Source organism: Gopherus evgoodei, chromosome 9, assembly GCF_007399415.2.
Source record: "Gopherus evgoodei ecotype Sinaloan lineage chromosome 9, rGopEvg1_v1.p, whole genome shotgun sequence".
NCBI lineage: Eukaryota > Metazoa > Chordata > Testudines > Testudinidae > Gopherus > Gopherus evgoodei.
Genome location: NC_044330.1, coordinates 68,756,980 through 68,784,492, shown reverse-complemented (window position 1 = coordinate 68,784,492; position 27,513 = coordinate 68,756,980). Strand labels below are relative to the sequence as shown.

General features: G+C 46.4%; 2 protein-coding genes across 9 annotated transcripts in view; both read left to right on the top strand.

Moving 5' to 3' along the window:
* The window catches only part of LOC115657129 (mitochondrial fission factor-like), a 24,706-nt gene extending 9,296 nt beyond the window's left edge, over positions 1-15,410 (top strand). For 3 of the 4 annotated variants that reach the window (XM_030574469.1, XM_030574470.1, XM_030574471.1), the window contains 6 exons: positions 1,011-1,235; positions 2,951-3,117; positions 5,411-5,493; positions 8,951-9,103; positions 11,749-11,827; positions 12,497-15,410. In XM_030574469.1, the coding sequence (XP_030430329.1) occupies positions 1,037-1,235; positions 2,951-3,117; positions 5,411-5,493; positions 8,951-9,103; positions 11,749-11,827; positions 12,497-12,628 (813 nt within the window). In that variant the 5' untranslated portion in view covers positions 1,011-1,036 and the 3' untranslated portion in view covers positions 12,629-15,410. The remainder of the gene's footprint in view (positions 1-1,010; positions 1,236-2,950; positions 3,118-5,410; positions 5,494-8,950; positions 9,104-11,748; positions 11,828-12,496) is intronic. The other variant, XM_030574472.1, reaches the window with a different exon arrangement.
* The window catches only part of CNGA2 (cyclic nucleotide gated channel subunit alpha 2), a 27,906-nt gene continuing 15,637 nt past the window's right edge, over positions 15,245-27,513 (top strand). For 2 of the 5 annotated variants that reach the window (XM_030574467.1, XM_030574464.1), the window contains exons 1-4: positions 15,506-15,653; positions 17,063-17,187; positions 17,796-17,881; positions 18,315-18,392. The gene's annotated coding sequence lies outside the window, so the exon portion shown is untranslated. Of the gene's footprint in view, positions 15,320-15,505; positions 15,654-17,062; positions 17,188-17,795; positions 17,882-18,314; positions 18,393-20,476; positions 20,613-27,513 lie in introns of those variants that run through there. The other 3 variants (XM_030574465.1, XM_030574466.1, XM_030574468.1) reach the window with 3 other exon arrangements.

Below are 27,513 nucleotides of genomic sequence, written 5' to 3'. Positions count from 1 at the left end.
GGGAGGTCTAGGCTGGATATTGGGGAAACACTATTTCACTAGGATGGTGGTGAAGCACTGGGATGGGTTACCTAGGGAGGTGGTGGAATCTCCATCCTTGGAGGTTTTCAAGACCTGGCATAACAAAGCCCTGGCTGGGATGATTTAGTTGGGGTTGTTCCTGCTTAGAGCAGGGGTTGGACTAGATGACCTGCTGAGGTCTCTTCCAACCCTAATCTTCTATCTTTCTAAGAGACTGTGACCGTTTTCTTCTTAAAAGCACACAAAGGCTTGTTTTCTGAGCAGCCCTATTCTTGCAGAAAATTGTGCCAAAAATGGCAGCAGGGAATTCATTTTTGTTGAAATTTCTCAGGGGAAAATTTCAGCTTTTTCCCTGAAAGAAAAAAAAATGGTTTTTGACAAAAACTTGAAATTTGTGTGTGGACAGAACACTCTTTTTTTTCATGGAAAAATTCTGAGTTGAATTGAAAACCCAGTTTTCCTTCAAACAGTTCTGGTGAAAAAATTTTGCCTGGCTGTATCATGTATACTATGCTCTTTCCTATGGACACTTTACTTCTTTCTTGCTCATTTCTTTACTGCTGAATGTAGATGAGAGAGAACATGCTTTTTCCCCTCCTACAGGAATTTTCCATTTTTAATCACTATCAGAATCTTTGTCTCCTCCCACCAGCTAATTCTTAAGGTGTGCCCTTGCTCTGCTTTTAAAACAGTGTCCATTTTTAATATTGATTACCTCTGCCATTAGCCTGCTAGGTGACGGTGGGCAACTCACTGCATTGCTCTGTGCCTCAGTTTCCTCAGTATCATCCCCATTTCACAGAAGGGCACCCTTGTAAAATGCTTTGAGGTCTGCCGATGAAACTCACTGTATGAAAGTTAGGGATTATTCTTACATTTGCATCTTAAATTGTGTCCATCGTGGCAGGATGTGAGAGTGTTTGGTGTTGATAGCTTTCTTTCAGTGCCGTGCTGGCTTTTTTTTTTTTTTTTAATTGTGTGACCTCCAGGCTGCCAAAGTGAGGCTGGGAGTGAAATGATGTGGCCATTTCGGGGTCTGGAAATGAACCAAGCCCCATGTGACCTGAGCTTCATGGAGGCCATCAATCAGCGCATGCAGGTGCCCAACAGGCTGAAGGTGGCAGATGAGTCCAACCCATTGGATGAGGAGAGAGAAGCTGAGGAGCTTCGCCCGTCCTTCCAGATGCACATCCCTGATAGGCTGTCACTGGCAGGTGATGGAATGAGCTGGCTTTGATTGGACATGAACTAGCACGGAGCATAGAATGCAATGGACTCTGTGTAGCATCCCCTATCGGCTGATCCTGACGGGCTTTGCCCTGAGAGTGGGGACAGAGTGTTTGTTTCTGAGAATTGCATCAGCTGCTGCTGTGTGAGAGGCAAAAGATCTTGGTGTCTTCCTGTAGCATGAGGGAGGTGTGGGGAGGAGTGTTAGAATGATGGGGAAAGCGAGTGGGAAGTGATATTCTTCACACACTAGTAAAGGTGCCAAAGGGCCCGATGGCAGGCAGGGAATGGGCTCCAGAGAGATGAGAGAGGTTACATTTTCCAAGTGTGGAGAGAAGATGCAGAGTGAAGAGGCAAGAGAAGTTAGCTGTGCAGTGTGGATGTTTAGCTGGAGCAGCGTGAGGCCATGTGGGGAAATTGTGGATTAGGTCTGGAAGTGGGTAGGAAGCTAGAGATGGTGATGGAGGCAGGACTAATGTAGCTTTCTGGGGCAGCAGAGTAGTCCTGCTGCCGCATTCTGGGCCCTAGTCAGCAAGGACCCAAGAGAGACTGACTCAGCCTAAGAGGAAGTGCTGGAGATATGAATGAGGGTTAAAGCAGGATCAGGGTGAGGCTGGGTTCTGGCAGTGTCTGTGGAGCTGGTGACAGGCAGGTTTGCAGATGTGGGAGCAAAAATGTTTGGGATCCAGAATTGCTCTGAGTGTGCGGCCTTGGGGACAGAGGGCTTGAGGTGGTTAGTATGCGTGCATGAACTCAGAGAGGGATAAGGGTGATGGAGAGAAAGTTCTAAGATCCTCTTGGTGCCACTCAAGCTGGCTAATATCCTTGAGTCCCTGCTTGGGGGAGGTGGAGCTACGACCCGCATTATCCATATCTATTCCCCTCTCCACCCCTTGGTAGAGTCTCTACCTGGCATCTCAAGGAGAAGAAGGACCTAGAGCCCTTACTCTTTTTACACTAAGTCCCCAACCACAGTGCACTAGCAGCTTTGGAGCTGTATAGTAAGTGACTTTCCTTCTCTGTTCCTTGAGAGGAAGGCTGGCTTATCCTCTGCACAGCTGGTGGTGTGTTTCCGAGGAATGCTTGTTTTAGAGATTTGGAGCTAAAACTCTGATTACTTCTCTGGGGGCTGGCTTTTGGGGAGATTGGCTATGAGTCAGTGTGTTCAAACTGCTGCCATCAGTGCCCAAGAGCCTCTAAGGCCCATGAAAACAAGTAGAGCCGAGAAGGCCATGGTTAGACTCTGCCTGAAGCAGTGAATGTCTTAGAGGAGTTTTGTCATTGCTCTCCATTCAGATTACGAGCCATGTGGGTGTAAGAATTCCGGCATGGGATTTCCATGTGCCTGTGGGTGAATAGTGCCTGTTAATGTAGCCTGCCCCACTTTCAGGTAAGCAGAGAGTGCTCCAGTGATACTGGAGGGAGGTGGGGAGGAAATCCTGAAATGGATTTCAATCGGAAAACCTGGAACAGGCACTGGATAAAGACTGCAGACAATGACTGTCAAAGCTTCAAGGGGGTTGGGGGGTGGTGTACCTCGCCCCCCCCGTGGGGTACTGTATTGGTAGCCATAGAAACAGAGTTGCTTCTCCCAGGGATTTGGACATCACTTCCCCCCTCTCGCACCCAGTCTGAACACGATGCTGTTATGTTCTGGGACGTATGCAAATGTTTCTAACTGCCCTCTCTTTCCTCTTTGTAGAGATGATGGATGATAGTCGAAGGCCTTTCCTGTTGGACCAGCTAAGGCAGCACCCCTCTATTGTTGTGCATATGCTTCAGGACACCTCCACCCAGCCTGCAGGGTTTGGGGAGCTCCTGTTTATGGACACCACAACTCAATCAGGCACCCAGAAACGCAAGCGATTGGTACTGTATCTAGAACAGATGTGGGCACCCATAACAAGGCAGTGTCCCGGAGAAAAATTCCTGGGATAGTGAAATGTCCCCAATGTCGTCTTCCTCCCGCGTCCCATAGCCCCATAGCTAGTGCCCCATATCTGTGGTGAAGCCCTGATTTAAGTGACAAGACAAATGTGTAAAAGGAGAGTTCCCACCTCTGCAGAATAGATTGATGGGATGACTCATGTTGTAGCTGACTCCTATGAACTCTGGCTCTGTCCAGAGCAAGAGATCGTTGGAGGGGTTCTTTCTAAATTCATTTTTGTCCCACCACTAATGTCCACCGCTATCATATCCTCTGGGCAGAATGTGTTCTGGTGCCACTTTGTTCCATAAAAAGAACAGGAGTACTTGTGGCACTTCAGAGACTAACAAATTTGAGCATAAGCTTTCGTGGGCTACAGCCCACTTCCTCGGATGCATGTAGTGGAAAATACAGTAGGAAGATATAGATGTGTATACACACACACACACACACACACACACATGAAACAATGGATGTTACCGTACACACTATAAGGAGAGTGATCAATTAAGGTGAGCTGTTATCAGCAGGAGAGAAAAAGAACTGTGTGTAGTGGTAATGAAAATGGCCCATTTCCAGCAATTGACAAGGAGATGTGAGGAACTGTAGGGGGGGCGGAAAAATAAGCTATTAGTAAAAAATGCTATTTCACTATGCTTATTTCCCCCCCTCCCCCCGAGGCTACGAAGTGCCAAGCCCAGAGGTGTCGGGGCTAATAACTGCCAAGCCTAGTGGTGCTAGGGCTCAGCCCTGGCACAAATTAAACACTGGGTGTGTCCCAAATATAGGCCAGCTGGGCTGTGGGATCCCTTTTCAACCCTCCTACTGTGTCAAACAGGAAAAGAAGTTAGTTTTGTTAGTACTTGGGATCAAAACATTATTCAAAAATCCAGTATCTGATCATCCAGAGACAAATCTTACTCTAATGCGAAACTAATCTAGAAGAAAGAAGCTGTCTCTGGTTCTCCACTGCTTACAGATAGAGACTTGCATCTTTAGTCATCCAGACCATCGAACCAGGCCTTCTCTAAGGTGCCTTCACCCACTGGAGTGCTACAGGAGTGCTAGGACATGTAAAGCTTAATTTCTTTCTCTTCAGAGCTCACTCATTGATCTAAATACCAACTCCAACTTTTCTGGCTCCAATCAGGCCCTGGCTGTGAACTGAAACCAAGGAAAATGCTTCCACAACTGGCTGTGAAAGGAAGCTACCAAATTTCATGCAGCTCTACTGTGGGTGATAAGGGAATACTGCTGCTGGGAAAGGACGACACTGTGTGCGATGGTCACATATGCACTTCAGGCCCAAGGTCAAGGTTGTTCTATACAACCTGATGGTAGTGGGAATATTTTCAAGAAAGGTTGGATCACTGGGCCTTCTCCTTCTCCTATGGATTGGCAAAACTCCATCTGTTTCTCTTCCCCCCCCCCCCAATGGTATATTAAGCCTCCTCAGATGCTGTGGCAGGAGGCTAGTCTGTGATCAAACCAAGGCATAAACAGGTCAGTCTTGCCTTGCTGTCTGAGCCAAATGAAATGCAAGAGAATAAACAAACTTCAAACGAGGTTGTATACAAATTCTTTCATCTTCAATAAGGGGTTTTATTTGAATATGATGTTTGCATCGAGACAGAGTCCTTATTATGTATTCTTGTGGAGCAAGGCTGATCATGGGCAAGGCTGGTGTGGAGATGTGTTCGGGCATATGCTGTTCCGGGATCTAAACACAATATGTCACATTAATACCTTTATGGCCTGAATGACTGTATAATTATGACATAATGTGTTGCACTGGATAAGAAGTGGGCTAAGATAACTGCTGTGTAGGCTGGGAGGCTGTTGCATAAATAGGTTATTATTATGCTACCCCAGTGGCAGAGTATGAATTTGAAATTGTTTCTATGGTTCTTACTCAAGGCAAAACTCCCACTGATGCCAGTGGGTCTTTACTGGAGTAAAGACCATGGGATCAGGCCCATGTGGCTGTGAAAGCACATTCATTTACCATGTTAAAACTCACTTGGCACTGCAGTTTCACAGTAGCTATGGTGGGGCTGCAATAGAGCTGTAGCAATTCTATTGAATTACTGGGGTTGTTGCCCTCTGCTGCTTCCTGCCCTGGCTGATGGTGGCAGAGCATAGGGGATGCCTTGGGATCATTGGAGGGTTGAATGAGGAGAATGTCTTGCAGAGTGTCAGTACTAATATTCTCGTTTTGTGTACGTGTTGTAACAGACCCACCATGGCAGACTGCAAAAGGAGAGAACGAGAGAGACCCCCCAGATCGCCTTGCGTAGCACAAGCCGGAAACCTGACTGGTGAGAACTGTCAGGGGCTAATTCACACGCTGAGCATTCAGCCTCTCTTACTGTGTTAGATGGCCCATTGGCCTGACAGTACTTACACACTATGGGAGGCATGATCCCCATCAATCTAAGGGTATTGATAGGCAATGGCATGGAAGGAAGGGACTAAGTCCATGTTGGCAAGTTCTAGTGAAGTGCTCTTATTAAATGATGTCCCAGCATCAGATGATCCATCCCCTCATGTGTGATCCTCTGTACGAGGTGCTCTCGGCTCACTGAGGGCTCAAGGTCTTGTCAGCACTTGGCCTGACTATATCATGCTGAAAGGTGTGGCTAGTGCCTGTGTCATAATATAATTCCCAATTCTGGACCTTAGCGTCCAAAATATGGGTATTAGCATGAATTCCCCTAAGCTTAATTACCAGCTTAGATCTGATAGGCTGCCACCAATCAGGACTTAGAGTAGAGCGCCTGATCGACTGTAGTCTCCCCCAAAAACCTTCCCTGGGGGTCCCAAGACCCAAATTCCCTGAGTCTCACAACAAAGGGGAATAAACCATTTCCTTCCCCCTTCCTCCCCAGCTCCTTCCCGCCCTGGGAACACTAGGAGATCACCTGATTCAACTCCGTGAATCTAACACAAAGAGGAACTTTACTATTCCCTTCCTCAGGCAATACAGACTCAAGCTTCTTTGAGCTTTAACTAGGAGAAAACACTCAAACAGGTCTAAAGCAAAGCTTTTAATAAAAAAAGAAAGAAAAAAGTACTCTGCACTTTAGATGGTAAAAAGTTACAGGGTCTTTCAACTTATAAACAATAGAAAGAAACTTTCTCCAGCAGAAACACAATTTAAGCTACTTCCAGCAAGTACACATAAGCAAATGAAAAAGAGAACAAATTAAAAGACTATGACTGCCTTTTCTACTTACAATTCTGAACAGATAAGAGACTGTAGCAGGGAGATTGGCAGAAACCTGGTTACATCTCTAGCCCCGTTCAGGACTCAGAGAACAAAGCCAAACCCCAAACCCACAAACAAAGGCTTCCCTCCCACGAGATTTTAAACTATCTTGTCTTCTGTTTGGTCCTCTGGTCAGGTGTTGAGGGTCCCTGTTTGTTAACCCTTACAGGTAAGAGAGACAGTAACCCTTAACTATCTGTTTATGACAGCCTGGTCAGCCTTAACCAGCTTGGGCTGGACAGGCCGTGTTTCCCATAGCCATGCTGATCTCCCTCATTGATCTTTAACAACGCACTGGCCTTCTCTCGCACCGTCCATCTGAGAAGGCTGGAACCCTTCACCAGCCATATGTTAAGACTCTGAGCACCTTCCTGAGCTTGGTGTCATCTCTGTTTTACAGAGAGGTTGCTGCAGTGTTACACTAGTACATCTGTATTAGAGCCAAGGCTAGAACTCTGGCCCGCTGACCCCTGGAAACAATCATCCTTCCCCTGTTGCTAATGCTGTGAAGGCTGACTTTCTGTGACATCGTTCACAGAAGCTAATAGTCAGATACCACTGTGGTGAGTGTGGTATAAGCAGATGGGTCACCAATCTATAGACTCTGAGCTGGTGATCCTGGTTGAGTATAACTATCATATCAATGATAGCAACAAAGAGCTTGAAAGATAATTTAATCCATCCCCCTCTCCAAGACTGGACCAAGTAGACCTAGACCATCCCTGACAGGTGTTTGTCTGACCTGTTCTTAAAACCTCCAATGATGAGGGTTCCACAGCCTCCCTTGGTTACCTATTTCAGTACTCAACTATCCTTAGACTTAAAGTTTTTTCCTAATAGCTAATCTAAATCTCCCTTGCTAATTACTTCTTCTCTTGTCTTCAGTGGACCATGGAGAGCAATTGATCACTGTCCTCTTTATGTATGAGAAAGGTAGCCGTGTTAGTCTGGATCTGTAAAAAGTGACAGAGCCATGTGGCACCTTATAGACTAACAGACATATTGGAGCATGAGCTTTCGTGGGTGTACATGCGTCTGACGAAGTGGGTATTCCCCCATGAAAGCTCATGCTCCAGTACGTCTGTTAGTCTACAAGATGCCACAGGACTCATTTTTGTCCTCTTTATAACAGCCCTTAACATATTTGAAGAGTGTTAGCAGGTCTCCACTCAGCCATCTAGTCTCAAAATTAAACACGCCCAGTTATTTTAACCTTTCCTCATTGATCAGGTTTTCTAAACCTTTGATCCTTTTTTGGTTGCTCTCCTCTGGACTCTCTCTCTCCAGTTTGCCCATATCTTTCTGAAAACATGGCGCCTAAAACTGGACCTGATACTCCAGATGAGGCCTCAGGGCCGAGTATCATGGGATAATTACTTTGCTGGTCTCGCATAGAATACTTCTGTTAATACCCCTCAGCATAGTATTAGGCTTTTTTGCAGCTGCATCACATTCTTGGCTCATAGTAAATCACTGATTGTTTGAATACTGCCTCTAGATCCTTTTCAGCAATACTACTGCTTAGCAAGTTATTCCCCATTTTTTTTGTAGTTGAGAAAGGAAAAAATAAAATGCATAAGTGCAGTACTTTGCACTTGTCTCTCTTGAATTTCATCTTGTTAAATTCAGACCAATTGTCCAATTTGTCCAGGGCATTTTGAATTCTAATCCTGTCCTCCAAAGTGCTTGCAATCCCTCACAGCCTGTTGTTATCTGCAGATTTTATAAGCATATTCTTTACTTCATTATCCAAGTAATTAATGAAATATTAAATAGTGCCAGATCCACAGACAGACCCCTGATGGACCTCACTAGATACTCTCCCAGTTTGACAGCAAACCATTGATAACTACTCTTTGAGTATGGTCTTTCAACCAGTTGAGCATTCACTTTATAGTAGCTCACCTAGACCACATTTTGCTAGTTTGCTTATGAGAAAGTCATGTGGGACTGTCAAAAGCCTTTGTAAAATCAAGATATCACATCTACTGCCCCCAGTCCACTAGGACAGTAACCCTATCAAAGAAGGAAATTAGGTTGGTTTGGCATTGGTTCTTGAAAAATCCATGTTGGTCATTACTTAATACCCTATTGTCTTCTAGGTGCTTACAAACTGATTGTTTAATAATTTGGTTCAGTATCTTTCCAAGTATTGAAGTTAGGCTGATTGGACTATAATTTTCTGGATCCTCTTTGTTCCTCATTTAAAAAAAAAAACAGACGGGTACTATGTTTGCCTTTCTCCAGCCTCTGGGACGTCACCTGTCTTCCATGAGTTCTTGAAGATAATTGCTAATGGTTCTGAGATTAAGTGTCCATTCCATGATGCCCAATTGTAAGTGAGACAGTACCCTTGCTAACTACATTCCACAGAAAGACTTGGTGCCATCATAAGGATACTGAGAACAACCCAATCCTGGGTCCCCGGCACACCAGTGCATAGGGAGGGGGAGGGAAAATGCAGCACAGAAGGGAATAACTAGAATGATTCTGTATATGCCCTGCAGGCCAGGCATAAGCGCACTACCAAGCCCCAGCCCTCCATTCCCTCAGGATGCCAGGATCTACTCCCCGCAGAACATTTTCCAGATGGTGTACTTCCTAGGTCACCTACTCTTCCACCATGTTAAGAAGTCTGCCCAAGACCGAGCCCAGCCCAGGTGACTCTGTCTGGCTTGCTTCAGGCCTGTATCCGCACAACTCTGTGAAGACGCTGTTGCTTTCCTCAGACATAACATGGCATGAAGCGGGCATGCACTTTTTAACCCGTAGGGGGCAGCACAGCAGGAGAGGCTCTGTTCAGCATATTCTCTTGGGGCCGTTCATGCTCTTTTGCTGCTTTACATCCCCAACTGCTAGCCTGTGATGACGGGGTGGGGGGGAACTATCTGTGCAGTCAGCCTGGACCAGCCTTTGAGTGCAACCCCCCCACCCCCTTATACATTAAAAACACTCTTCAATATATTGAACACCATTATAAATTGGGGTGGAGGCTGACAGCAAACAATCCCCATGTGGCCCCCTCAGGGGTTCTGACCCCCAGTTTGAGAACCTCTGGCCTGGACTATCTGAAACTCTCTGAGCCAGGCTTTTAGCCACCTGCTTCTGCTAACATCAATAATTCCCTTGACTGTCCCAAATTATCTAAGACCTCTTGTGACATGCACGTGACTCCAGCTGTTACCTTAACATTACACGAGTGCTAGGGGTTCTGCATTTACGCTGCCTAATTGAATTTATCAAATGGGTTTGAGGCGGGAAAGGGTCTCAAAATCCAGAGCTATTTGGCAGCAGATTCCAAGATCTTGAGCCTCTGACATGGGTTTCTGATCCAGCAGCTCTCCTCTCTGCAGAGTTTGTTTGTTTTTTTAAGGCTCCCAACACCAGTGGCTATAACTCAGTCATCCTTCAATTCTCTTTCAGGATTCTGTTATGCTGAGCTATGCAGCCCCTGGAATTTGCACATCATCTCTGTTGTGAGCAGGCTAGGATCTCCATAATCAAATGATTTTGAGGAAGGAACAGGGGAAACAGAAGTTTATATTGTGTAGATGCAAAGTGACATTCACACATTTAAAGCTGCTTGACCAATGTTCTTCAAACCTGGCTTGTTTTTGGAAGGCTGTTTTCTCTACAAAACCAGCGTAGTTTGAAACTGAGTTTTGGCTATTTTTTTCTCTTATCCAAATGCACCTTTTCTGTTAGATGAAAAGTTTATTTTCACACATAGTAAAAAATGACAGTTGATTTTTGATCCAATGTTCATAACCAGAAACAAACCTTTGGTAAATCTACTGCTAGATGACATTCTTGAAAGTTGCATCATAGGAAAAAGGGGGTTAGAATTAAAGGTAATTTTCAGTCTGTACCATAATGGGCACTACCTAGACCTGCCATGATTTTTTCAATGAAAAATTGTGGGTTGTTTCAGTTGTTGATATTTTACATCTGGAGACATCAACACTGCTGCATCACAATTAATTTTAACTTTTTTCGTATTATAGAGTGTTATATGAAGATATAATATTGATTAGCATCCATTTTCTTAAACCTCTTTAAACTGTCTTTGATTGTGGTGTTTTCCCCAGAGCAAACTTTGCGAACTAATTAAAATCCAAAGAGATCCCTGTCTGTTTTGTATGTTATCAAACATAGTCCACATTTTGGGCCAGAGCCTCTCAGACTATGTAAATGGGAGCACCGAAGTCTGTGGAATGACATCTATTCATACCAGCTGAGAATCTGGTTTTACGATTACAATGATATATGATTTGGAGCACCGTGTTAGAAAAGTTGACTCTGAAAATGGCAGCTCCCTTTTACCCAGCCTGTCCCCTCTAGTCCTGTCCACTGACTTTCCTGAGACAAAGCTGTTACTCCCAGTAGCCCTGCAGAATCAATACAGCTATGGGAGAGTGGGCTGGAGTTCTTTCTGTATCTCTCATTCATAGGATCTTAGAATATCAGGGTTGGAAGGGACCTCAGGAGGTCATCTAGTCCAACCCCCTGCTCAAAGCAGGACCAATCCCCAACTAAATCTGCCAGTACTGGTGATTCCCCAACTAAATCTTCACTACTGGTGATGTAAGAAGCAGACAGAACACAGACGGATTATTTTTTTTTCCAGGTCTCACATAGAATTTCTCCTGAAGGCAATAAGGTCCTTTTGCTTAGTGAAGTGACACTGCTGGGGATCATGCAAAGTAACTAGAGAACCCTCCTTTTAACAGAGATCCATGGCTCATGCACTGGGGCAGATAATCACCATTTGATTTTTTAATGGAAAAAAATAGCAGATTTATACATTACGGACCAGATCTTCTGATTTACACCAGCACAGATCCGTAGAATTCAATGGAGCTATGCCAGTTTATGCCGGTTGAGGCCTTGGCCCTGATTTGTGTTTTCATGGGCTGTTTTAATCACTCTATGTATATATAGCAAACTGCCAATTGGTAAATATCACATTCTCTACGCTCCATATGTTGGGCTTCTAACAATATAGGCATGGCTGTATAACACTATCCATTGCAGGATCGCTGTATATTTTGCAATGATGGTAACAGAGCTGCATGTAGATAGGTTTTAAGTGGCTGTGGTGTGGTTACAAAGACATGCTAGATCTTCACAATAACATCTGGTGTTTTTTCCTCTGTTTTTCATTTTTTTCCCATCCAACAGGTGTGCTTTTTGCATGGGTAACCCTTCCCTCACCTCTTCCTGGCTGTGTACACGAGCTGATGTGATTGCATTCTTTTGATCTCTGTTTGCACATTTGCATCTCTCTGTTTTTCCTTCTTCCTAGCTCCCAGAACGCGGGGCCAGCCTCAGAAAGCTCCCTGGAGGAGATTGGTGTGACTGACATTATAGCCATGAGGAAACAGGTGAGAAAGAGAGGAGACATTTTGCAACTGGACTCTGTGAAAGCTGCCTAAGGGATAATGAGAGCAGGTGCCACCAGTACCAGTAGTGAGCTCCTCCACAGCTAGCATTCTTTGATCCCAGTCTCTCCTCTTATCAGGGGTACCCTCAAGGGCAGTGGGCTTGAGGTCTCCTCTTGCACCTAGTGCTCCTATACTCGGAGCTGGCCGTAGGGATTAGGGTGACCAGACAGCAAGTGTGAAAAATCAGGACAGGGGGTGGAGGGTAATAGGAGCCCATATAAGAAAAAGACCCAAAAATTAGGACTGTCCTGATTGTTTCTATAAAATCTGGTCACTCTAGTAGAGATTTTACCGTTCTAAGGTGACTGGGAAAGTGCTTGACCCTGGCAGACTCCAGTCACTGACACTAAATGGCCCCTGATGCTCTGCTGGACCCTAACATTTTGCTTCCTGCTGTATTTGTGTGGTCCAGATGACAACCCTTTCCACACCAGGACAGTCTCTCCTGCTGGGAGAAGTAGACCTGGAGTAACTGGGAGCTCCCACCCCTGTACTCAGTGCTGTTGCACCAACCCTACAGAGGCACCTGCTGGTAGAGGCTAGGGGCAGCTTTCTTTATACCCTCATTTGCTGCATTACTTGTTACTGACTTGGCTGCTTTTTCTGCAGTTGAACAAGATCTCGAGGAGGCTGCGGACTCTGGAAGAGCAATGTACTGGCTGGCGTCAGAAGGAGCTTCTGGTCTACTCTGTGCTAGTCTCTGCATGTCTCATCAACACTTGGCTTTGGCTAAGGAGATAAAGAGCCCTACCCATCCCAGGAGAGACAGCTTGTGTGTGTGTGTGTGTGTGTGTGTGTGTGTGTGTATGTGTGATGGGGGAATCCTCACTAGAGCATTATGAACAGTAACCTCAATGTGCTTCTTAAAGTGACTGGCCCACTTCTCCTAGTGTAGGTTCCCTGAAGATCTGAGACCTTTGGCCCCTGTTGGAATGAAGATGAACAGACAGGGATGTACCTGCAATGCTGGAGGAAAATGGGGTTGGGGGAAGGAGTGAGAACTGCAGGGCTGGATTCTCTTGCCTGTGCCACCAGTGACTATGAGGAGATAGACCAAAATTCATTGTTTTATAAGCAAGCTGTGTCCTGCAGCCATGTTGCTTTGGGCTGTGACTCTATAAGATTGACAATGGTGTTGTAAACTGGGCTGGGTCAGTACCTAGATGGGAAGCCTCCAAGGATATCCCAGGCGCTTCAAGAAGTAGCCTTGGGCGTTCAGTAGGTGGTCCTCTATTTCCTCGGGATCTGCACTGAACTGGCACCCCAGCCCGCTGTTAGCGGATCCTGGGCTGCTATTGGATCCATCTTTCAGAGGAGAGACAAAACTGACATTCTGGGCACCTGTGGCCATCAGAAATGCCACTGCATTTTGGACATGATCAGCCCAGGCGTCCTGGCCAAATTTCAGCCAAACAACTAAACTTTGACTCCTTAAGAGTCCCCTGTAGTTTTATTTAGACCCTTCTGCATCTCCTGGCCTAAATTTTATGTTGGATGGCTGTACACTTTTAAATGGTTACTATGTCTCATCTCGGGGAAGGCTGCATTTTTTGTGTCCAGTGTTCAGGTGTTGTCTAGGAGCCTGGACCATGACTTTGGTATTCTGGTGTAAAGGGGGATAAATGGGATCTCCCGCTTAGAGCATATGAGCTGGATAAGAGAATGGTTTATCAACTCTTGTAGCCCCATGGATTCCAGGTGCTGGGCTGGGATAGAAAAGCATTGTTCAGGCTCTGTACTGTGGTAACTGATGTGGAGCTGTTGCCAATAAGACATATTGAGCAACTGAAGTCGCCCTAAGATGCTGACAATGACAATTCTTGGCTCATTATTGGCTAAAAAACTGTCACATGGTGATGAGTTGGAAGCTGCTGCCATCTACCTTCTTGGATCTCCGCAATCTTCTCTTTTGGAACAATGGTAACCGTTCGGCTCACGTATGCAAATCACTTGCTTGGCTCACTTGCAGCCCACCATGGTTTTTGCAGAGGCATCTAACTTCACCCCTCATTTCGAATGGTGGTTGTGTTCAGCAATATTTATATAGCGCCAACATGATAAGCACTTTACAGACCTGTAGGAAGACAAGAACACTGTCCCCAGAGGGCTTGCAATCTTAACAGACTAGGTACAAATCCAAGAAATGGAATAGATGGTATGTAGCAGGTGTATTTTAGTGTGTGCACTTATATCATATACTCTCACAGCAATTCATGGCTGTAATGGGGACACTTCCAGTTCATTCTGATGTATATATCGTTACATACACCCATATTAGCCCAGTTGTAAGCAGACCTCTCTTATTCCATCTATAAATAAACATAGATGCAGTTTAGGTCGTTTAGATGTCTAAGTACCTGATTTACAGGCACAGGTATGTAGAGGTTTAAATGACTTACATTGTACCAACTAGCCAGGCCTATAAATCAGATACTTGGGCACCTAAATAATCGACCCATAAATAATTGTGGGTGCAAACTGTGCCTCGGGACTGAGCTGAGGAGAACATCAAGATTTATTACAGCAGAAGCTGAGATCTGCTGATTGTTCAGCTGTCTCATCATGAAATGATGGTGAGTGCCTGGGGTGGGATGGCTGTCTGCCTACAGGTGCTTCCTGCATCTCAAGGTTAAGGAACATAGGTGAGGGAGTATGGCAGGAATCTTCTAGTGCTTCTGTCTGGGTTATTCTGGGGTGATTGGATTTTTAGTCCGCAGGGCTGTAACTCCAGTTTCTCTCACTTCTTTTTGGGTGGGGCCCCCAAAGGGGACCACCCATTCCAACAGGGGTCAGATGGGCCTGCTCTTCTCACTGTATCACTCCAATTGCATGTAATGTCAAGAAAGAATCTGCTACTATTTTGCTGGAAATGTGTGTGCTCTTGTGGTGGCCCCTAGCCCGAGAAGAGGAGATGTTTGCAGTAGGAAGCCGTGCTTTCCAGTCCAGGCTAGAGACTGATCCTGTGGGGCGTCCAGTGCCCTCACGCTCTTTGAAATCATTTGGAGCAGGGGTCGCTCATCAACTTGCAGGATCAGGCTTGTGGTGCCTACTCAGAGGGCAATTGGTGAGCAGCCACCAGGGGTGAAATATGGATTTATTTTGTATAAGGCAAATGTCCTGCTGTTCGTATGTGTGTATGTATGTAAATCTGGAAATATCAATCAATAAAATGCCTTTTTAAACAAAGGCATTGGTATGTGCTAGCAGCCCCTTGGCTAAGGGTGGTATGACCCCACAGCCCCGAAACCTGGATCTGCAAGATTCTCAGGCGACTAGTGCTTCTCTGCTCCTACCAAGTAACTTGCTACAAAGTGATGGAGCAAAGAGACCATGAAACCTGAAGCTACATCAGGGATGCCTCGTCAGGGCCCTGACTGGAGGAACACAGGGACCGCTGGTTGGCCAGGGTTTCCTATTTAAACTCAAAGAGAGGTATGGGGAAGTGTCTGCACAACTAAAGTGACCAGACTTCCTACTATTAGGGGCTTTATCTTTTATATATGCAACTATGCTGCCCCCCCCCAAGAAAAAAAAAGAAAAGGTCCCGATTTTTCACACTTGCTATCTGGTCACTTTCTGCACAATTAGGCTCTCTGGCTGCTACATTGGAGCCTGTCTGTTTGACTCCCTGCGTCCTGCCCTGTTTCTAACTCTTGCCCCTGGGCTCTAGCTCTGACTCTTGGTTTGATTCTTGCTTTAGCCACTGGACCTGGCCACCTGCATCCTGACCCTGAGAGGTGGTCTCTAAACCCACTCACCCAGTGGTGTAAGTAGAAATCCTTTATTGCTGGTACTGCACTCACGGGAGGGACAATGTGGGGCATGTGACATCCCCGCATGACTCTCCATGTGCCTCCTCCCGGCCCTGTCCCTAGCCCAGGGCCCCCACTCTCTCCTCATCCCCTCTGACATCCCTCTTGTATATACAAACATCAACATGATTAACTATTCATTTCTCCCCAGATATGTAGCATTCAGTCTGTTTATATGGGAGTTAGGTGGGGAGTAATTTCAGCATATGTATGACTTATTAAAAGACACATTTTAAGTAGAACTGTATCCTAAACTGCTCTATGGTATTGTACCCAAACATTGCATTTCAATGGAGGATTCAACTTCCTTTATAGGAACAGACTCCTGAACCTCTTACCAGTCCACAAAAGTGGTCCATAGTCATGCAAATAGTCACATTGTCTTCAATGGGACCCATCAAATGATTAAGGGTTTACAGCAGAGGTCTCAAACCCCTGGCCCGCGGGCCATCTATGACCCGCAAACCTTCCCAATGTGGCCCGCAGGCCTCCAGCAGTTTTGGGGCCAGGTCTCTTCCTTGGCCTCACCTGCCGCCCCTGGGCACTCCCCCCTCAGGGGCCCTGGCAGCACAGTAGAACTGAGCGGTGTCTGCCTGCCCGCTCCAGTGGATGCTGGCCCTGCCCTGCAGCGTAGGGGAGGCTATGCCTCTGCATGCTGCCCCTGCCCCTGCCCCGAGTGCCCCTGCGGCCAATGGGATGCTGTGGGGGCAGTGCCTGCCTCGCCTTGGAGCCCTAGGTAAGCACTGCACCCTGACCCCCTCCCAGAGCCTGCACCCCTACCCCCTCCCTACATCCTCCCTCCAGCTCCCAAACTCCATTCCAGAGCCTGCACCCCAGACTCCTTCCCAGAGCCCAACCTCTCACCTCTTCTGCATCCAAACGCCCTCCCAGAGCCTGCACCCCAATCCCTTACCACAGACCTCCTCCCCAACCCAAACTCCATCCCAGAGCCTTAGGCAGGTGGGGGTGTGTGGAGTTTTGAGGGAGGGTGTTCTAGGTGGCATGAGTGACATTGGCCCACTGGGAGGATTTGAGGACTGGCATTGGCCCTAAGGTAAATTGAGTTTGAGGCCCCTGGTTTACAGGATTAGGTGTCAAATTTGTAAATTGTCAGTTTCATCCAGAACAATGCCTGAGCTGTCAGATCAGAAGGAGCTTCATTCGAATAAAGGTGGGAAGATGTGCAATAAGTCTTAGCTCTATTGCTAAGATGAGGAACATATTTTTCAGCAAAGTTCTTGGCAGATTCCTGAGGAAGCTGGTTTAAGGCCATTCATGTCCGGTATTACAATCTTCACTTATAGTTCTCTCACCCACAAAGCTGGAAAATGAGGCATTTATTTTCTTTGTTTTGGTGTTCCAGTTCCAAACAAAATGCATGTTAGACTGGTTTGGCTGCAAAGAAGAATTCTGTGTACACTGGGAGCAATACCCTGATTCCTGTCAGGCTGCAGAACTGGGCTGACATCAGAATCCAAACATCCTCTGGTCAGTGCAAGCAGAGGCATTCCTCTAATTATTTGGAATTGATGTGATGCAGTATGGATATCGTGGATAATTCAGACCAATGGGGAGAAACAGAATCTGCTCCCCGCACCATCTTGAGGACTCCTGACCAAGGTAACAGCACACTACATATGCTAACAAACAAACTTAAACAAAGCCTTTGTTTAAGTTTGTTAGCATATGTAGTGTGCTGTTAAATCAATTTAAAGAATGAATGCCCTTCCTAGCACAGCCCCTCCTCTACTGGGGGGGGGCGGGGGAAGGGGCTAGCCCCAAGTCATTCAGGTACCCTGTACCTGCTAAAAATCTCTTGCCGATACTGTGTACTGAAGGGTACTGCCCTACTTGCACTCCTGCACTCACCATATCAACCTGGGTAGGAATAATCAGGAAGTTTCCTGGTGGCTGCAGGGCTATGATCTTGCACTGGGTATTGTAGCCACACATTTAACAAGGGTTCAGTATCCTTACTGTGTAAGAGCATGTTGGTGAAATTGGCCAACCGGTGTAAAATAAAAAAATGACACAAGCCAAAGGCCATGGGGAATTCATGGCTGGAGGCTGCTTGGTAATGCTGCTGCTGTTTCCAGGTGAGGAGCAGCCATCTCCTCCTCGGGGCATCCTTTCCATCAGAAACGGGAGATGAGACTGGCTAAGCCACTGTTGTTCTGCTAAGGTAAGTCCTGTTCTGCTGCTCTTGCTGACCCTTTTCCATAATGATTTGCCAGGGAACTGCGGGCATCTGGCAGGCTGACACTGTCCATGATGAGCTCCTGAGCCCTTGAGTGGAGGCAGCTTTTCTGTAGCAGAAAGAGACTGTCCTTGGCTTTAGGGAAGTTGCTAGCACAATTTCCACAGTGGCCTCATTTGAGGCACTTAACCCACATGCCTCAGTTTCCCTGTCTGTAATGATGCTTCCCTGGAGAGGCTGGTGGGAAGGGGAAGCTTGAAGCAGGTTGTGTGACAGAGGTGCTCAGGGCAGTTGCTTGGCCATGACTCAGAGGAATGGAAACAAATAGACCTCTGAAGTTCCCATGAAGCTTTGGTAGGTGTCTGTGGACTCTGTGTCTGATTCCCTTGTCTCTCTCCTTCACTGTGCGGGTATAAAGAGGAGGAGCATCAGATTCATCCTTCGTGGTCCCAAGGGCATCTTCGCTGTTCGTATGCGAGACTCCTGCTGCCACAAGGTGCTAAAAACCAGGGCAATCTAAGAGCAAGGGGTGGCAAAAATGAGGGCTTAACTGCTAGTGTGTTACTGTTGCCGCACCACATTCCTTCACCCATGAAATGAGTTGGGTGAAGGGGCAGGTCTCAGCTGCTCAAGCTCTTCCCCTGGTGCCAAGTAAAGAGCCTTTGGCATGAGACCAGAATTTAGATGTTAAGCATGGTTAGCTAGTGCTTGCTCCATTCACACCCCTCAGCCCAGCTCTGCTTTGTGGGATAGTGGGATTGGCACTGAGGTAATCTTTGATGGAACTGCCAACCTGGGCCAGATTGAGGCAGGCATGATGGGCAAAGGCATACATTTAGCACTATCACCAACTTGAGACATGCAGAAACCATTAATTAGGCCCCCAAAATCGTAAGATTTGAGAATAATTCTAGTACACTTTTTGGATTCTTTTCATTTGCCTTTTGGGTTTTCAGCCTTTAGGACTCACATTTTCAAGGTTTACTCTGCAACCATAATGGCCAGAGACTTTTTTGTTTTCAATGTAAGCTGAGACTTTTCATGTAATCACATAACACCAGAGCCTAGGACTTTTAGAGAAACACCAAAGACTCCTGAGACTCCTGTAGGAGGTGGCAACCAACTGATCTAGCCAAGTAATTAGCCGCTGCACCTTACAGATGTTTTAACATAGTTGGGGATTGGATAAAATACCCCTTTTATATAAACCTCTGGGCTGTAGATGCTCTGAGTTGCAAATGGAGAATTCCCTCCCGCCCCCACTGTCTCTCATTACAATGGCCTCTGAAAAGCTTTAATACCCCCTGAAAAGATGGCCTCATGAAATGTCTCCCACATAAATCTGTCCTCCTGATGATCTCCGCCCTGACCTGTTCGCTTCCCTGGTAAGCTTGTGTGTCAGATTTCACTTCCTGCTCCCTTCTGTGTAAGTGTGTGTCTAAAGTGGTGATGGAGGCGTATGATACTAAAATATTGGCCTTTTCCTGTGGTTTTGAGGCCGAGTGACAGCTGTAGCATGGCAGAGACACAATGGAAATAAAAATATTAGTGCTATGGCTGATTGCGGTATCCCATGCTGTATTGATTAAAGCCAGCAGGAGGTGCTGTTCAGAGGTGGGACCTCTAGTTCTGACTCTCCCAGTTTATTGTGTAGTTCTCTGGCTCAGTGTGACACAGTGAAGGAGGTCATATTTAATTGGACCAAATTCTGTTGGGGAGAGAGAGAGACAAGCTTTTGAGCTTACACAGAACTCTTCTTTGGGTCTTGGAACTAGTGGGTGAGTCACTTAACATCCTTGTGAGGCATAGAGCGGCTGAGTGGGTTAATTCATGAAGGTTTGTGAAGTGCTTGGAGATCCTCGTACCAGAATTGCTAGGGAGGTGTGTTGGATGGCTATTCTGTCCAGCCACGCTATTCCTTGAATGCTTTGTGAAATGCCTGCCTCTCCACCTCCCCTCATAGGAGGGCAGGGGAAAGGAAGACAATGGATACCCCTGTATTCTTTCCAGGCAGGTGGAGACTCAGTCAGACGCAGATGAAAGACGAGTGGGAATTTGCTGGGAAGTAGAGCAGTCCCAGCCCAGTGGTATCAGAAGGGGGGTTGGCCGGGGGAGAGCTTTTTTTCTCTCCTCCCCTTTCATTCCCCAGACACAAAGCCATCTGTGATTAACGCCTGTGAAGTACACCTAGCGCTTTGGGACCGTGCAGGGGATGCGCACACTGTAGCAGTGGGAGAGAGAGACCAGCTCAGAGCAGCTCGGAGACCCTTTCGCTACTGTTGGGGGCACCTGCCCCAACCCCTTTCACCTCAAGTTTACTTCATTTCTTGGCTATAAGCTAGAGCCTTGCCCCATGGGCTACTGGCCAAGCTCCTGAGCCCAGGCAAAAGGCAGCACCTTGGAACAGGGACAGAGCTGTTTCTTGTCAAATCAGTATGTGGAATTAAAATCCTAAATTAGTTCAGTCCTAGAAGCTGCTGAAAATTTTTGGGGTGATGAATCCCCGGTCAGCTCCTGGTTGCCCCTGGAGATAACAAGTTTGTATGTGGTTTGCTGGATCCACCTTCTGCACTGAGATAGGAACTTGGAGGCGAGCGACTGGGTCAGATGGCACTGCACTGGAGAGGCTGAGCCAATTGGAGCAAATCGCTTGTGCTAGCAAAGGCTGCTCTGAGGTTGAGTTTTGTCACTAGATGCTGCGCGGGACATCTGATTAGTAAGTACAACGGCTTATTCTGCCCCCGGAGTGTCCCATATGTGGTTGTTCCCCCATCTCACAGTGTGCATATGCCTAGTGGCTGTAGGACCGACCTGTGCATGTTCGCGGGGTTGGGAAGGAATTTTCCCCTGGGTCAGATTGGAAGAGATCCTGAGGGGTTTCGTCTTCCTTTGTGGCATTGGGCACAGGTCATTTGCTGGTTTAAACTAGTGTAAATGGTGGATTTTCTGTAACTTGAAGTCTTTAAATCCCAGTTTGAGGACTTCAGTAACTCAGCCAGAGGTTAGGGGTCCATTACAGGAGTGGGTGAGGTTCTGTGGCCTGCGATGTGCAGGAGGTCAGACTAGATGATCATGATGGTCCCTTCTGACCTTAAAGTCTATGAATCTACTCATCATGAATAGTTGGATGTGTACATATGCCAGATGCATTGCACTCTGTATGCCTATGACTGGGTGTGTGTGGATCTCATTGTCCCTCTGTTGTATGTTGCTATGTATGTTTTCTTTGTAGACAAAGAAGTTCAGTTTATAATGCACTGCATGCATGTATGTATGCATGTGCTCAGCTCCTCTGCGTGCTGCATAAGCGTTTCCTGTATATAATCTATATGCGTATTATTTAGTGTATGGTGCATATGTAAATGAGAAATTTGTGTGTATATATCAGGGGTCGGCAACCTTTCAGAAGTGGTGTGCCAAGTCTTCATTCATTCACTCTAATTTAAGGTTTTGCATGCCAGTAATACATTTTAACGTTCTTAGAAGGTCTCTTTCTATAAGTCTATAATATATAACTAAACTATTGTTATATGTAAAGTAAATTAGGTTTTTAAAATGTTTAAGAAGCTTCATTTAAAATTAAATAAAATGCAGAGCCCTCCAGACAAGTGGCCAGGACCCAGGTAGTGTGAGTGCCACTGAAAATCAGCTTGCATGCCGCAGGTTGCCTACCCCTGGTATATATAATGATGTCCATGCAGCCTGTCTTTAATGTAGGAATATGTGGTGTTAAGGGAATACATCACTGTTAGTGCATGTGTACTGGTGGCTATTGTCCATGGGTCTTTGTGTATTTCAGTGCACATGCCTGTATCTCCATGGAGTTTCTTTTTAAGCTGCCACATCGTTTGTGGTGTGTCCACTCCATACTTATCTATTATTAGCACCTCTGCATGCTGTATACATTACTTGCAGTGGAGTGGAGTACCCAGGAGTTTGCCCACTGTGAATACATGTGTACAGGGGAGGGATAGCTCAGTGGTTTGAGCATTGGCCTGCTAAACCCAGGGTTGTGAGTTCAACCTTGAGGGGGCCACTTAGGGATCTGGGGCAAAATCAGTACTTGGTCCTGCTAGTGAAGGCAGGGAGCTGGACTCGATGACACTTTGGGGTCCCTCCTGCTCTATGAGACAGGTATAGTTCCATGTGTATATATAGTTTAAAGCTAAGCTGGGCAGAAAGAGACTACAGACTTCCTTTAGGTGCCTCAAGTTTGGTTTCTGCCCTGTGACTGCATTAGGAATGTGTGGTCTCTTGAGCAATTGTGAGAATTTCAGTTGCTCAGCCCCTCTGGTAGGAACAGCTCTGACATCATCCCCCTAAGCAGGGTCTGATCTGCCATTCTGAGCTGCAGTGGTCTGGTCACTAGGGCAGTGACAGGTGACCCATCCAGATGCCAAGAGCCCTGAAGGTTGTGAGGGCTGGAACTGCCCATTCCTCCTACCAGTGTAGTCAAGAACCCATCTCTGCTGAGACATGTTCTGGATTTAATAGGCAATGAGAAACCTCTGTGAAGAGTGTTCCAGTTATGGGGCTAGCTGCACCTCGTCCCTTTCGTGGATTCTGAGTTCACCTCTCAGCTTTCAGGACTTGGGCCTTCTCCTGGGCCAGAATCCCATGAATCTCCCACTCTCAGACCGGGCCCTGGGCTACAGCACTTTGTGTGTATTGACTGTGCTTACTCACCAGGTCTGACTGGGCTCAACACTTGCAGTTCTGCCCTGCAGAGGTCTCTGATCTCTGGTGACTAGACTGACCAGAGGGTCTGCTTAAACCAAAGTATTGTTTAATCTGAACAGTAGGAATAAAACATTTAGAGAAAAGGATTTTAAAACAACGTAGTCAACATACATGCCTCTCTATCTTACCTACAGCCCTACCATCCTGTGAGAGAGTCACTGCTATTCTGCTGGAGTTCCCAGGCATTTGGGCCCTGCTGTCTAAAAACAGTTTGGTGGGCTCGTTGGCAGGTTGAGTCAGTCTCTTCATGGCCAATGACTCTGCCATTGTCCTGTAACAACCCACAAGCGTGTGCTGAGAGGTGTTTTGTCTTGAGCCTTTGTTCTTTCTTATTGCTTGTTTCCCAACAACACCGGTAGTTTAAAGCCGATATAATCTTCCAGTAAACATCCCAATAACCAGGTTAGGAGACAGTGCTCATTAATTATTACCGAGCTGCCTCACTTCTGCCGCAAAGAGTTTGATTAGGTTCTTTATAAAATGTCTTGTCCTGCGGGAGTTTCACTCCCTGCAGCTGTCCCCTGCATGACTGGTCTGGGGAAGCTGTGGCTGACGCAGCAATTCTCTCATCTTGTCAGTGGGTGAGCTCCCTCCCTGCTCTGACTTGAGCCCAGGGGTGGCTCCAGGCACCAGCACGCCAAGCGCGTGCTTGGGGCGGCAAGCCACTGAGGGCGCTCTGCCGGTTGCCGCGAGGTTGGCAGGCAGGCTGCCTTCGGCGGCTTGCCTGGGGTCCGCTGGTCCCGCGGCTTCGGCGGACCTCCCCCAGGCTGCCTAGAGCCGCCCCTGCTTGAGCCCCCAGTGACTAGGACTTCTGCAGCCATGTTCCTAAAGCTGGGGTGAGTCTCAGTGTCTGCAAATCCGGGACTGAGAGCACGGCCTTTGACTAGGCCCAGAACAGTAAGGCATTGTAAGCTCTGCCATCAGATCTGATTCCTAACCTGCAGCACAGCCCCCGCCCTTTGTCCAGTGCATGGTCCTCCCCACACTCTGAAGCCCCTCAGTCCTGACCTGCCGCAGTCCCAGCCCTGCACCCCTTCACACCTCTTATTGCAGCTCAGTTCCCTGATCTGCACCATCCCCCATTACTCTGGTGACGGGAGGCTTAGCAACTAACCGTATTCATGTCAGACTCTGACAGTCCTGTGATGTCGGCTTCATAACACTGGTGCTCTTTTTGGCCAGCTGGGTATAATTTCCTTGGCTGGAGTGTAGGTGGCTTCAGAAGTAAGGAAGGCCAGGGAAACACTAGGCCCGTTCTTCCCTCCTTTCTTCCCCATACCTAATTGTTCAGGCAGCAGTTATACACCCAGCATGAATTCTTCTTCCCTGAACTGTGCAAGAGTCCATCCTCGTTGTTCCCATTCCTGCCTTTAGCAGACTGTCCTATATATCAGCTTTATTCTGTGCCAAGAAATTCCCATGAAATCCCTTTAAACTCCCACCTGCCTGTTCCGACTTAGCATTACAGCTCCTCTCTGCTCTGTCCCCTCCAGACTGTGTGAAGTCTTACAAAGCCTCCACTCTCTTCTTCCCTCATCCACCATCCTAATCTCCTTTACTCCAGCTCTTTCAGGTGTGGTTTCACTAACCTCTCTGAACCAGTCAGACCCTGGCATCTCTGTGGGTCTCTGTTCTACCATCACCCCTTGTAGAAAGTCTCCGCTATGGTGCATGCAGTATTCCAGATGTGTCCTCAACGAACCCTTGTTGGTCATCGTTGATGGTGAGCCCCGAGGGGAAATAATTGCCTTAGGATGCTAGATAATACTTAGTTCTGCCATGAGTGCAGGGGTCTGGCCTGGATGACTTAGCGAGGTCCCGCCCAGTCCTGTGATTCTATGATTAATGACTTAATGTCATGACAGGCAATAGGCTGAGCTCTTTGCTGGATGAGATGTTCATTGCTCTCCAATGTCTTCTGAAAGAGATGTGCCAGGCCTGTGTATGTGTATCTAGATGCTTTCTGTGCTGCTGGAACTGCTCCTTTATCTCACCCGGGGCCTGTGTTTGGAGATGAAGGTGATGTGTGTTTGCAGTTGCCTGATGGCCCCAGTGTCTGGCTGCACACAGCTCTGGGGTGTTAGAGGTGCCACTGCTGCAAGTAGGTAAGACAAGGAGAGGAATCAGTCGTAGCCAAATGTTGTTGTGTTACCCATGCACTCACGCACTGCTGGCAGGGTCCCCATGGATTACCGCTGGTCTGCTTTGATTTTACTCTCTCCTTGCTATTTCCTCAACCAGTTCATCGTTGCTCCCTCTGCTTCCTCCCATTCTTCTCTCCAGGGGTCTTCCACTGTAGGCCACGTGCCTGGCACCCTCTCCCTGAGTCAGTCTGCTGAGCCTTGGCCCTCGCTGAAATGCAGTTCTTGCCAACGGCCTTTGTGATGCTAACAGGGGTGTCTTAACCCCACAGTATCTTCAGTCACACCTACTGTGGCTCCATCTAGGCACAAGTTGAAGCCTGCTGGGCAAGTGGCACAATTTGGGCAGTGGCAGCACTTGTCCCCGAGGAGCAAGCAAGCAGCCAAATTCAGCTTGCCATCTCCCTTGTTCGACCAGCCCTAGTGACCCCTGCACTTTGCGCTGAGACGGATCTGTACAGCATGCATTGCAACTAGGGCTGTCAAGTGATTAAAAGTGCTGTTAAACAATAAAATATCATCTATTTTAAATATTTTTGGATGTTTACTACATTTTCAAATATATTAATTTCAGTTACAACACAGAATATGAAGTACACAGCGCTCATTTTATATTATTTTGATTACAAATATTTGCACTGTAAATAATATTTTTTCAATTCACCTCATACAAGTACTGTAGTGCAATCTCTTTATCATGAAAGTTGAACTTTACAAATGTAGAATTATTTTCCAAAACCCAGTTTTATTTTTGAATGCAATGTAAAACTTTAGAGCCTACAAGTCCACTCAGTCCTACTTCTTGGTCAGCCAATCACTCAGACAAACAAGGCTGGTTACAATTTGCAGGAGATAATGCTGCCTGCTTCTTGTTTACAATGTCACCTGAAAGTGAGAACAGGTGTTTGCATGGCACTATTGTAGCTGGCATTGCAAGATATATATGTGCCAGATGTGCTAAAGATTCATATGTCCCTTCACATTTCAACCACCATTCCAGAGGACATGCTTCCATGCTGATGATGGGTTCTGCTTGATAACGATCCAAAGCATTGCAGACTGACATGTTCATTTTCATCATCTGAGTCAGATGCCACTAGCAGAAGGTTGGTTGATTTTCTTTTTTGGTGGTTTGGGCTCTGTAGTTTCCATATCAGAGAGTTGCTCTTTTAAAACTTCTGAAAGCATGCTCCACACCTTGTCCCTCTCAGATTTTGGACGTCACTTCAGATTCTTAAACCTCACATCAGTACCTTCTTTGCGTTTTTTGTCAAATCTGCTGTGAAAATGTTCTTAAAACAAACGTGCTGGGTCATTATTTGAGACTGCTATAACATGAAATATACGCAGAATGTGGGTAAAACAGAGCAGGAGACATACAATTCTCCCCCCAAGGAGTACAGTTGTCATAACATTTTTCCCAGATCTGGACCTTGGCATCCAAAATATGAGTGTTAGCATGAAAACCTCCAAGCTTAGTTACCAGCTTGGACCTGGTAAAGCTGCCACCAGCCAGGGATTTACAGTGCCTAGCTCACTGTGGTCTCCCCAAAACCTTCCCTGGGGGACCCCCAGACTCAGATTCCTTGAGTCTCACAACAAAGGGGAATAAACCATTTCCCTTTCCCCTCCAGGTGTTCCCTCCCTGGGTTCCTGGAGAGATATACAGCAGCAAGCTCTGTGAATCTAAACAGAGGGACTCCACCCTCCCTGTTTCCAGTTTTGGAAACACAAGTACTTCCCCCCCTCACCCAGAGGGTATGCAAAGTCAGGCTAGTAAATCTAACACAAAGAGATTTTGCCCCTGATTTCTTCCTCCCACCAATTCCCTGGTGAGCTGCAGACTCAATTCCCTGGAGTCCCCACTAAAGAAAAACTCCAACAGGTCTTAAAAAGAAAGCTTTATCTAAAAAGAAAGAAAAGGACATAAAAATGGTCTCTCTGTATTAAGGTGACAAATACAGGGTCATTTGCTTAAAAGAAAAAAATGAATAAACAGCCTTATCCAAAAAGAATACAATTTAACACATTCCAGCAACTACACTCATGTAAATACAAAAGAAAACAATATAAACCTATAGTCTTTCTATCTTTGTACTTACAACTTGGAAACAGAAGATTAGAAAGCCAGGAGACAGAAAGATCACTCTCAGAGCCGAGAGGGTCAGACACAAGACAAAGGACAAAGAACTCACACCCAAAACTTCCCTCCACCCAGATTTGAAAAAGTCTTGTTTCCTGATTGGTCCTCTGGTCAGGTGTTTCAGGTTACTGGTGTTACCCCTTTACAGGTAAAAGAACATTAACCCTTAGCTATCTGTTTATGACAACAGTCACAAATTTAATCAACACATTATTTTTTTAACGAGAATCATCAGCATGGAAGCATATCCTCTGGAATGGGGGCCAAAGCATGAAGGGGCATATGAATGTTTAGCGTATCTGGCATGTAAATATCTTGCAACGCCAGCTACAAAAGTGCCATGCAAATGCCTGTTCTCACTTTTAGGCGACATTGTAAATAAGAAGCAGTATCTCCCATCAATGTAAACAAACTTGTTTGTCTTAGTGATTGGCAGAATAAGAAGTAGGACTCAGTGGACTTATAGGCTCTAAAGTTTTACACTGATTTGTTTTTAAGTGCAGTTATGTAACCAAAAAAAATCTGCATTTGTAAGTTACACTTTCATGATAAAGAGATTGCACTTCAGTACTTGTATGAGGTGAATTGAAAAA